This window comes from Natrix helvetica (genome assembly GCF_964273705.1).
Source record: "Natrix helvetica genome assembly, chromosome: 4".
Classification (NCBI taxonomy): domain Eukaryota; kingdom Metazoa; phylum Chordata; class Lepidosauria; order Squamata; family Natricidae; genus Natrix; species Natrix helvetica.
In genome coordinates this window covers 42,946,334-42,959,172 of record NC_138550.1, presented here as the reverse complement: position 1 = coordinate 42,959,172, position 12,839 = coordinate 42,946,334, and the positions used below count along the sequence as shown (strand labels likewise).

Sequence of the window (12,839 nt, the reverse complement as noted above, 5' to 3'; positions counted from 1 at the left end):
TCATAAGTACTTTTTCTAATTAAATAGTTATTATTTGTATCTGTGCAATATTTTCTGACCTACAGGATACAGTTGAATTTTTCCAAAAAATAAAGAATGATTTTGGGTTAGAAATCCCAATGATCCCAGGAATGTCTCTACATGATTTTGTACTGGTTTGCATTCTCCCATTCAAAAGCAGTTCACAATTTGAAGTTTTGCTGTTTAAGTTCTTCTGCTTGAAGAACAGACAACTGCTTTGTCTAGGAGAGTTTTTTGTGCAGTTGTTGACCAAATGTAATTTTTTATTGGACTCACAGCAGAGGTGGGTTGCTACCGGTTCAGACCGGTTCATAGTAGAATGTTGTCCTGGGTCACAGAACCGGTGCTGCTGCTGTTCCCGGTATGGTTTTCTGTTCTTTTTTAATGTTATGTGCATGCGTAGAACTATTTACAGGCAACTGCGCATGTACGTGCAGCGTGTGCAAAGCGAACCAGCAGTAATGCTGGCAGCTACTCACCCCTGACTCAGAGCTCCTACTACAATTACTCAAAGCCTAGTCATATTCCATTAACCCCTGTTAAAAGTTCTACATAGTGTTGCCCTTGGAAAACATTATAAAAACATTGAAAAACTAGCCCAAAAAATCATAGCGGAGTTATGATTTATTTGGGTGGTCCCACTGGTTCAAAAGCTGCATTAAATACAACTTAACTTCTCAATGTAAGTCAAGTTGTTGGTTCTCACAACAACTCCAAATATTTATATGTGAACATAGCTTCTCCTATATGCATCAGCCCATCCAAATATATAAAATATGGAGACTTCTGATGCCATTATTTATAGTACTATTTATTAGCTTCCAAAAGACTTCACGAATGAGCAACATAAAGCAAAGTAAATAAAAATAAATGAATAAATCATTGTAACTTTAATGCATGGGTTTGATACTAGGTTACAAAATTGCATAGTACACTAAATAGAGGTTAATAATATTGGACCACATATTAAATTAAACACCTGGTTTACTTATTAATTAAATTGTAATTAAACACTTGGTTTATTTGTTAATTAAATTGTAACTAGGGCTATTTCATTCAGGACATAGAATATTTTAATAGAAGTACCGACAACACTGCCATAGAGTTTTGTGAAATTTTAATTTAGTTTTATTTTCATTCATATTTTAATTTGACTAATTTTAAAAAGAATACATAGTTCTTTTTAATTCAATCTTACCTGGAATAAATTACACTTCATTTTCTGAATAATTTGAATTATAAATATAAAGTACAAATGTCACATAAAGCAAATTTGATAATGTATTTGCTGAAGAGAAGGCTCATGGGGTATTTAGAATATACATATGAAATTTTATGAATTATTTAGTATATTATTAGAAATCTACTTGAAAATACACTGATAGATAATAATATTTTAAGGAGGTGTGATTCTTGGCATGTTTGAAATATGCCATGCTATTTCATCTCCTTATGAAACCTGTTTCAGGTATTGAGGTTTTTGCTAGAGAAATGTCATATTGCACATCTTTTTATAAAGAAAGCCTAATCCATTCATTGTTTTTATTTCTTTTAGATTTTGTTAACTACATAAAGAATTTCGTGCCATATTTATGTAAATGCTCAATACAAAATGTATTCTAGGATTATATTAGCATAATTTAAAGTCCTTACCCAAAATAATAGTTACGCGGTTGGTTAAATATCACTGAGCATATGTTCATAGCTGCAGATGGTTGCAAACAGGTGTCATTTGTCTTCAGTCACACACAGGCATACACAGAGACAGATACACACAAACTCACAAGATACGTAGATCTGTTTCAGTGGTACTTTAGAATGATCTCTCCAAAACAAAACTGAACTAAGTTAAATAACATCTATTAATATTTTCATTGTATGTTCTTTTGTAATGGATTTGTTGTTTTGGCATGGTTTAGTTTCCTTCAAGTAGTTTTCATGATTAGAAGACTGGGGAAATGCCACATCCTGTCAGAGTTGCCAAGAAACAAGTTAGAACTGTCAACACGAATCCATTCATCTGCATTTTAAGCAAGTCTTCAGATTTTCCCTTAAATGTACCCTTAAATGAATGAATAGCTGCTGTTGTGCTGTGTTGAGAGTTGATTCAGTTCTCTATTGTGAACGTTATATAAAAGTAGAAAAATAAAATTTATACAGTAAGTTTCAGACATTGTAAAGAGTTTAAATTACCTAGTGACTACTTCTATTGTGTTTAGGAATATAAATAGCTTAGTTAAAAAAAATAGTTGTACCATACCTTGTGAATTTCATGTTTCTTAAATACTTCTCATGAATGAAATATTTTTCTTTTGAACTCTATTTTACATTGAGATCATACACATTGAGGATTCTCAGCATTTATTGCACAGTCAGTGCATTATACCTCCATTCTTTCAAAGAAATGTAGAACCTATTTAAGAAAAAAAGTACCATTATTTAGAAAACAAATGGAAATGTTTTGTCTTTTGAATAAGAATTTAAAAATACACAAATTGGTAAAGATACCATGGTAGAGTAATTGGACATAAAAGTAGAATCCAGTGTTAATTAGCTGGCGAATGGAATAAGAATATCCGTAAAAAAAATTGTCAAAGGAAATCAGCCACGCTTAAAAACAGTAGAAAAACAACTTGAAATGAGTAATTTAGTAAGTATGTGTTAAACACTGGTCACTGTGAAAAAGTGGAAATATAAGACCATACAAATCATTTTGTGATCAATCTAAAGCTGGAAATGTTTTTTTTTTTAATGTCGATTGTGTATGGCTAAGGAAGGTTTGTACCTATTGTACAAACACCTTATAACTACAGATGGTATTGTGTTATTTTGCTGAGATCAATATTACAAATAAATTTATCTTCTTATTATAATTTATTAATTTATAAATTTCTTCTGTAGTAATGCAATTGTATTTGGTTCTCCTATATCCGTGATGGCGAACCTATGGCACGCTTGTCACAGGTGGCACGCAGAGCCATTTTTTAGCATGTGTGAGGTGTTGCCATGTCAGCTCCAGCGTGTATGCACACTCTGGCCAGCTGACTTCAGCCTTCTTTTTCAGCTGTTTTTCGGCCTCTGGAGGCTTCCCTGAAGACTCCAGAGAGTGAAAAACAACCCAACACACAAACCGGAAGTTCAGGAACAGACTTCCAGTTTATCCGTTGGGCCATTTTTCACCATCTGGAGCCTTCAGGAGTGCAAAAAACACCCCTATGGGCAAACCAGAAGTTCAGAAATGGACCTCTAGTGCCTGTAGGGCCATTTTTTGCCCTAAGGAGCCTACAGGGAAGCCTCCTGAAGCCTCCGGAGGGCATCCGGGAGTCCGGGGGAGGCTGTTTTTGCCTGGGGAGGGAAAAATGGGTCCATCATGCACCAAAAGTGGGAGGTCATGTGCATAGCATTATGGGTGTGGGCATGCCCGTGTATGACCCCCTACACTCCTCCCACTTTTGGCACATAATGGGATAAACATTAGCCATCACAGTCCTATATCTTCTGATTAATTTTACCAGTGTAAAATCAGTAAAACATTAAATGATGTAGCCATTATGATCAGGAAACAGCAAATTTTGTGTAGTCAATTCCTGAACCACAAGTAAATATATTTTGCTAAGGCCATAGAAGGAAAGGGGATTGTTTGGTTCTAAATACATGCCTAAATGTGGTAATTCCAAAATGTTTTTATTTGTCTGTACAGTTTTAAAAGTTGAGTTTTAAAGAAATGTTTAAAAATCTTTATATCCTTGTGCTGATAAGCTTTGGTGTGTATAAAGTGTGCACAAAGTGTACATGTACAGAAAATTCAGCAAGCCATCAGTTCACAATATCCTTACTTCATTCAGAAATCTGTGCAAGTTGTATTTTTTTGTGTTGTTTGGCTCTTTTGGATTTTCAATTCTCTGTGCATTTCAGAAATGTGTGCTTTTGTTTGTAGAACACATTTAAAAATAATAATAAAAACCCTCTGGCCTGATTGTTTGCTTAATATTAGGCAAGAGTTTTTTCATCATGTTCTTTATTGTTGATCCATAATACATTTTGCTGCAAAGACAGGTTTGAACTTTTTGGTTTAACCCCTTTGCTGCAGAGTTCTTCTATCATTTAGCATTTCAAGTATTAGAAAAGAGTTTTATTTAGCATAATACATTATTACTCTTTTGCTCTTGACCACTTAGAGTACAACATATGTGATCATTACTAGGCACGAAAGTATGTTTTGTGTTCCCCAGGGAATTCATTAAATGTTTTCTGAAAGGATGTCCTCCCATATTGGTTGCATCTTTTTTTTTTTAAAAAAAAAGAAATTTTATTGGTTTTTTTAACATTTATAAGGGAAAAGGTAAATGGAAAGGTATACAAATTTTGGCAGTTGCAAAGTGTGGCAGGCGCCCCCTCCCTCCAAACTCATATTATACATCTGAGTATAAAACATTAATACATAATCATATATAATCAGCATATTAATTCTATTGGTATTTTCAATCAGTTTATACATTGTAGTGTATAATCCACATATAATTCCATTACTACTTTCGGTCAGTTTATAACAATGTGATTTTCTTATTCATTTTTGTGATCTGAGCTTTCTTGGTATTGCCCCTTCTCCCCCCGCTGGCAGAGCTCCGGCCCCTCCCGTGTCCTGTATATCCGTTGTAGGATCTTCTGTTTTTTCTAGGTGTGTTTTATTTTTTTCCATAAAGGCCTGTGCCTCTATGGGTGTATTAATTCTAATTCTTGTCTCCTCCCAGAATATCAGCATACCTTCAGGCATCAACCATCTAAACCACACCCCCTTCTGGTATAATTTATTCGCCAATTGCGAATAGTTTTTCCTTTTTTCCCTAATTTTCTTGGGGATCTGCTTCAAGATGGTTATTTCCCTTTCGTGGTATGTCAGTGCCTGCCCCCTTTGTACACCCAGAATTTCATCTCTTGTGCTTTTTCTAAGAAATTTAATATGGTTGCATCTTGTATGAAAAATGGAAAACACAAAGGGCCAAAGCTATCTCTTTTCACACAGCTTTCAGTTATGATGCCTACAATATAGCCCAAGGGCAGATTGTAGGTCTAATGTGAAGTAAAGGAGTTTTTTGTCAGCAAAGAATTATAATATATAATTGGTCCTCAAGGTTTTGCAATACAATACACTTTTAAATCTTATCTTTCCCAAGACACCTAAAATTGTTTCCAATTTTGCTTCCAATTAAGCTACAAATGCACAAATCATTAAGTGTCTTGTTTCTGCTGAATCATACTTGATCCAAAGATTTCAGAGTTTCAGAGTTGCTTTTCTACTTTGTGTATACTTTTAATGTTTGGACATTATAAAAGTGATCTACTGTTCATATGGCTAGTGTCAAATACCTGAATTTTGATTTTGAATTGTTTTCTAAGCTTATTATTTTTATTGCTTTCATCTTTCAAAAGTGATTTGGCAAAGATAAGAAAACTAAATTTCCCATGAAGATTTCTAACTTTTTTAGTGAATTTTCTTTGATCCCAGCCATAAGCACTCAAAACATTACATATGCATTTAGTAACCTTATTTGTTTCCAAAAATTAACAAGAACACTGTGCAGAGTATTAAAGGGAAAAGCATAAAATAATATACAATATGCTAAATGTAAATTGCACAAAATAATATATTTTATATTGTAATATATTGTAATATCTATAAGAAAAGGAATCATAATTTTCAGGCTAAGCCATGTAATTTTCAAATTGATTGCAAGCACATTGTTTAATAAAGCAAGGTATTTGAAATGTGTATTGTTAGATATTCACTCTAGCTACCAGAGTTTCCAGATCGCACTTGATGAGGCCAGAGCATCCGAATCCGCAGACAAGTCCACGGAAGCCTTGCAGCATCAACATAATGTGCCATAAACTGCGCAGAAGCAAACACGCGTCTATCATGAGGCCACAGAACGAGAACCCTCTGACAGCAAAGAAGATGACAGCTACCGCATATGCAGTAGCCGCACGAAGCCGGCACGAAAATTCAACTCGCGTTTGCCGCCTTGCGCTAGCTGTGGAGGAAACCATGCCCGGTCTATCTGTCGGTTCCGAGACACAACCTGCCAGCGTTGCGATAAGAAGGGACACATTGCCAAAGTGTGCCCGAGCAAATTCCCTGCCACCGCTTGGCAGCCAAAAACCACTCCAAACCACCAACAGAGGCCCAATCCAGGGGCCTGGCAGAAACCACAAGGGTGCCCAGAGAGAGAACCAAAGGTTACCTATCAAACCACGATAGGACACGTCTGCACTAGGCAGCCAAATAAGCTGAAGGTCACCATCCTCATTAATGACACTCCCTACGAGCTAGAAATTGACACAGGATCGTCTTTAACGATCATCTCATGGTCGACCCTGAAGCAAGCCATCCCGAGCTTGAAAAAACAGCACCTTCGCACCCCAGACATCAGGCTGCACAACTACCAGGGAACCAAGTCCCCATCATAGGCCAAGGCACCTTCCGGGTACCGTTCAAGGATTTCTGCACCCAAGCTCCCTGTAACCATGGCCAAAGCACCCCTGCAGAGCCTCCTGGGGCTCGATTGGTTTGAAGCCCTAGGCTTGTAAGTGACCGGAATCAACTCTGTGAAAGATGACGGCGCCGAGGCCATCTTTAAGGAGTTCGAGAACGTCTTCGGTCCCGGCCTCGGTAAGTATGTGGGGACGCCAATCTCTTTTAGCTTGGACCCTAACATAGCGCCTATCAGGCTTAAGCCCAGGAGAGTACCTTTCGCTCTCCGCCCTAAAATCGATAGGGAAATTGACAAGCTCGTGAGCCAGGGCATCCTAGAGCCAGTCGACCATGCAGGCTGGGAAACCCCTATTGTGACCTCGGTAAAGCCCGATGGGTCAGTCCGCATCTGCGCGGACTATAAATGCACAATTAACAATGCACTACAATAGAACGCATACCCTGTACCCATTGTATAGCACAATTCGCTAGGCCCAGGCAAATTTTTTGCTAAATTGGACATGGTGCAGGCATACCAGCAGTTCCCTGTAGATGGCGCCACAGTGGAGGCTCAAACCATTGTGACACACAGGGGTGCATTCAAATGCCACCGCCTGCAATTTTGAGTTAGTATCGCCCCTGGACCTTTCCAAAGCATCATGGAATGGCTTTTGCAGGGGATACCAGGAGTCGTCCCCTATTTCGACGACATCTTGGTATTGGCTGCAAACGAGGAGCAACTTTTAAAACGGGTAAGAATGTTTTTGACCAGAATTCGCGAAAAAGGCTTCTGGCTCAAAAATGAAAAAATTCAAAATTAATGTACCAAGGGTTGAATTCCTGGGGTATATGATAGATGGCTCTGGGATTCACCTGACATCACAAAAAATAAAAGCCATTCAGGAAGCCCCCACACCCCGCACTCAAGCCGAGCTGCAGGCGTTCCTTGGGCTCCTTAATTTCTACAGCGTCTTTCTCAAACAGGAAGCCACCGTCACTGAACTATTGCATCGCCTCCTGACCAAGAATGCCAAGTGGTCCTGGGGCCGAGCCGAGGCTGCCACATTCCCTGCGGTCAAGCGCCTTCTGACTGCAGACTCCCTGCTGGTCTAGTACAGCCAGACCCTGCATTTGGTGTTAACCTATGACACATCCCCTTTTGGCGTTGGCGCTGTTCTTAGCCACCGCATGTCAAATGGCACAGAAGCCCCCATTGCTTTCTACTCGAGAACCTTGTCTTCTGCAGAAAAAAATTACAGCCAAATGGACCGAGAGGCTTTGGTTGCAGTAGCGGGAGTTAAAAAGTTCCACGAGTACCTTTACAGCCGGGACTTTGAACTTGTGATGGACCACAAGCCTTTGTTGGGTCTACTGGCTGGGGACCGACCTACCCCGGTATCTCTGTCACCTCGCATGACCAGATGGATTGTTTTCCTGGCTGCTTACTCCTACAAACTGATCCACCGCCCTGGTTCCACGTTGGGACACCCAGACGCTTTAAGTCGCCCTACCTGAACTGCTCGCTGACCCCACTCCCGAGACACCGGTCCTACTTATTAATTACCTGTACACTGGACCTGTCTCGTCCAATGATGTTGCCTGTCATTCTGCGAAGGATTCCACCATCAAGCAAATCTTGAACTGGGTGTGGAGGGGGTGGCCCAAGGGGCCTGTTGGGGCCGAATTTAAAATGTTTTTTACAAAACGTGATGAGTTGTCGGTAATCAAAGGCTATTTACTGTGGGGGGATCATGTGGTTGTTCCAAACAAACTGCACAAGGCAGTATAGGAAGCGTTACATCTGGGCATCCTGGAATTGTCAGGATGAAGTCTTTGGCTAGGAGCTACGTGTGGTGGCCTAACATAGACAGGGAGATAGAAGAATGGGTGGCTACCTGCACTCCATGCCAGGAATCCAGATCAGCTCCCCCAGAGGTGCCCGCTAAGGAGTGGGAGTGCCCTCAAGCATCCTGGTCTAGGGTGCACATTGACTTCGCTGGCCCCGTTCATGGCCAAACGTTCCTTGTAGTTGTGGACGCATATTCAAAGTGGTTAGAGGCAGCCCTGGTGACCTCCACCACAGCAGAGGCGGTCATCAATGTGCTACGGAGACTTTTCTCCATGCACAGCTTGCCCAACATCCTGGTCTCTGACAACGAGCCCCAATTCACGGTCATGCAATTAGAGACCTACTTAGCAAGTCAGGGAATCAGGCATGCCCTGGTTGCGCCATTCCATCCAGCTTCCAATGGTCAGGTGGAGAGAATGGTGCGATCCGCAAAAGAGACCCTCGCTAGGATGGGCCTGGGTGATTGGCAAACACGGGTTGATCACTATTTGTTAATCCAACATATCACGCCAAGTGCCACTACCGGGAGAAGCCCTTCCGAGCTTCTCATGGGTCGCCGGCTAAGGTCCCACTTAGACCGGCTACACCCAAACTACGCTGCGGCATCGCACCCTGACTCCACAAGCAAAATTCGAGACTTTAGCGTAGGTAACTAAGTATACGCCCACAACTACGCTGGGGGGAGTCTGTGGATCCCTGCCACGGTGATAGGCATCACCGGGCCTCGCTCTTGTCTATTAGAGCTAGAGGATGGCAGAAATTGGAGGAGGCATGTTGACCAACTCCGTGGTCACCTCTCGCACTCCAACCTTAGAACACCAAACTAATCTTCTGAACAAATCAGCCAAAGCCCTACCCAAAAGGAGAAAACGCTCACTCCTTCTACAGACAGCTCAAACCCAAGGGTACCGGGAAACTTATCTGAATTTGTTGCAGGCCCACAGTGATCTCCAAGCGAGCAAATCCCAGAAGCTCCAGCCGTGGCCTGGGAAAAGTTCCAGCAGGTTCCACAGAGCGGAACTGGAGAGCAGACAGGTCCGTCTAACCTGCCTGAAGAACTGGTTCCAAATGAACTGCGCAGGTCTGGTAGAGTAAGACAAAGACCCGCCTACCTACGGGACTTTGTAACCAATAGGAACATCCCAACCAAGAGAGGAGGGGTGTTAGATATTCACTCTAGTTACCAGAGTTTCCACTCTGGTCCTCTGTTCCGGTAGGAACAGAGGTTTAATCCTATTGGCTAAGAGGTCTGACAGCTCCCATGAAAAGAGCTGCTGTCAGACCAAGCGTTGCTGGATTGTACATACTTGTCTTATTATAATAAAGAGCTGTTGTTACGTTAAGCCGGTGTCTGCCTTCTCATTACTCGATCTAACATGTATATTGTTTTGTGCACTGTCAGATATTTTCTGTATGGTCTGCATTTTAACAGAAACATGCAAGTTTTTATGTCTATGCATGAAATAAAGAAGGCTGCTTCCATACATATACTCCTCTTAGCAATATATTTCAGAATGGCATGGCCTACAAGGATATTGTTTCTATGGATATATGACGAAGAAATGTCACATTTTGAATGCTGACCCTCCCATATAACAAGGTTTTAGGTGAAATATTTGATAAGGAAACCCATGGAAAAATCTATAATAATAATAATAATAATAATAATAATAATAATAATAATAATAATAATAATAATAATAATAATAATAATAATAATAATAATAATAATAATAATAACAGCAACAGCAACAACAGGAAGGAAAATTGGGAAATGAATATATTATAGGCAGAACAATAGAGAAAGGTGTTCTACTACTTAGACTTTCAAAAAACCTTTGAAAAACTTCCTAAAGAAAGTTACTTTCCATGGAATAAAAGAATTGTGCTGTCATAAAATGGTATTAGGTTGAAAGAACAGGACAGAGCAATAAATAAACAATTTTTGTGCTAAGTGAGATATGCAGAATGCCTTCTGGATGTTGGAATAAATGCTTGTGTTTTAAAATCTACCTACTGTAACTATGAATGAATAAATTACCTGGAGTCACCATGCTTAATGTTGATAAAAATGATACCATGTTTACTGTTCAGTAATAAAAACAAAAACAAAGAGTTTGTAAAACACTCTAAAAAGATGTGTCCAAACTGGGTGAAAAGCCTTCAAAAAGATAAATACACTTTATTGTATAGATGTATAAAGTAATTCATGCTGGCACAAATAATACAAACTACATATAGACCTAAATGATACTTGGCATTGACTGGCAATGAGAAAATCTTGTAAGAATTGTGCACAGCTAAAAAAAACAAGAGTCCCATAATGTATTAAAAATGGTATTAGTGATCAAAGAAGAGTTCGGCTTGTATACTAGTCTATTTCATTTCCCCTTCCCATTTTTCCCCATTTGTCTTTGGGCCTAAAGCAGGATTAGAACTCATAGTCTCCCAGTTTCAGTATTATTATATTTTGCCCCAAAATTCATAAAGGCTTTTCTTCTATATTTTAACTATTCATAGACAAATTTTCAAGCATTTTCATTTTAAAAAAAATGTTAAAAGTGAATTAAATAGATATGGTGGATATTTTTTTCCCTTTTATTAATTTAGTTTCTGTATTATATTTTGGCTTTTTTTTTTTAGAAATTCAGAATAATGTAATGGGAACCTCTTTCCCTCTCAATCTAGTAAGGTCCACAGTTGTATTTTGTGAGCTGATTTCAGTTTTTTTTATCACCCAATTAGCATACTAATAAATAATTGCTTCAGCATTATTATTAGCATCTTCATGACTGTTTTCCTGACATATCAATAAATCAAAAATTATAAAAACCTAAGATATAGGTGTTATGAGCATATAAAGAAGGAATAATATAAATATCCAAATGTTCTGCCATATAAGGTCAAAACCTTACCATAAAATATTTTATGATTTTTAAAGCTTTTAATGTGTAATCCAACTGATTATGCATTAATCCAAATGAGATGGGTAGCAAAGATAGATAGATGATAGATAGATAGATAGATAGATAGATAGATAGATAGATAGATAGATGATAGATAGATATTGATGTAGATAAATTGAAATGTTGATTTTTTTTAAAAAAGGTAAATAATTTAAATTACAAATTGTATGGCAGTTTGGTGGATAGCTAATTGCAATTACTGCTGCCAGTCCTCTATTTCAAGGAACATTGGCATCAATGTAGAATACAATATAGACATCATTTATTTTGGTAAACTATGTAGCGGAAAAGTATGTATTGTGACATAACAGAGATACTGTATTTGAAACTAACTTTTACTAGTCCTATATCATTAGGTATAGGACTTTTTCTATACTTTTTCTATACTTTCATCCAAACTACTGACTAACCTCTGTCTGTTCTCTTCTCCTCTTGCAATCTTTTCCTTGGTCCCAGTGGCTACTACAAAAAGCAAAGCTAAAGGTGAGTTTTCATTTTTATGCCTGATTTGCACTGCATGTGCTTTGCAGTACCTATTCTATTATGATTACAATTAATCATGCAAATTTGTTAATTTGCATATATCAATAGATTTGCATGTTTTCATTGGAAATTTGAAGGCATGGATATTCCCCTTTCATTTTCGATTGAACCTTATTTTGCACTTCTGTTTGGTCTTTTGAGAATAATTAAAAGTTTTGAATTTCTAAGCAATAATTGCATCTCAAAATATGCAACTTGTTTTATTTCTAGGAAATTGCTACCAAACTAGAAGAATTAGATTGCAAGAAAAGCATGATATCTATCTTATTTGTTTATCCTTAAAGTTTATGCATTGTTAAATATCATTCCTAAATAAATAAATAAATATTTCTATTGACATAAAAATGGCATATGCATACTAATGGAAAAAATGAAACAGAAACAGAAAATATGAGCTGAATACCAAACAATTAAACAAATAACATTCATCTTACAATCTAGTTTACAAATTTAGCTTAATATTGCAAATTTAATTCTGCAACTTTTTTGTAAACCACTGGAATGCATTCTCACTGAAATTTTCTCTATTTAACAATGGCTACTGTTGATGGATGAAAATCCCACTATATTTGATGGAGTACTTGTTTCGTTGTCTCTCTTATTATAACCTGATGGACTGAGCATAGTACCATATTTTTCAGAATATAAGACACTTCGAAGTATAAGATTTTGGGGAGGAAAACAAGGGAAAAATATCTACCTCTGCCTCCCAGTAATTTGCCTCCTTGCAACAAACAGTACAGACAATATACACTGTTTGTAGTGTTATATTTCAGACTATACTTGTACAGATGCTGTTAAAATTGATGTGCTTTCTGGAAGTACAGTTATTCTCTGCTATTTAAAAGAATAGCACTTTTTAAAACAATAGCATGGGCCTCTTCAGGTCATGCATTTGTTTTAAAAAGCTTCTTCATTTTGTTATGTTGTCTAAAATAATAATAAAGCAGTCTTTAAAAAGTAAGTCTAATAATTTGAACATTCTATA

The 12,839-nt window shown here is 38.0% G+C and overlaps 1 protein-coding gene across 3 annotated transcripts in view; it reads left to right on the top strand.

Moving 5' to 3' along the window:
* Positions 1-12,839, top strand: part of CADM2 (cell adhesion molecule 2) — a 374,063-nt gene that overhangs the window by 186,486 nt on the left and 174,738 nt on the right. For 2 of the 3 annotated variants that reach the window (XM_081952064.1, XM_081952062.1), the window contains exon 2: positions 11,765-11,791. The exons of the other annotated variant lie outside the window; for it this stretch is intronic. In XM_081952064.1, coding sequence (XP_081808190.1) covers positions 11,765-11,791 — 27 coding nt within the window. The remainder of the gene's footprint in view (positions 1-11,764; positions 11,792-12,839) is intronic. 3 annotated transcript variants of the gene reach the window in all.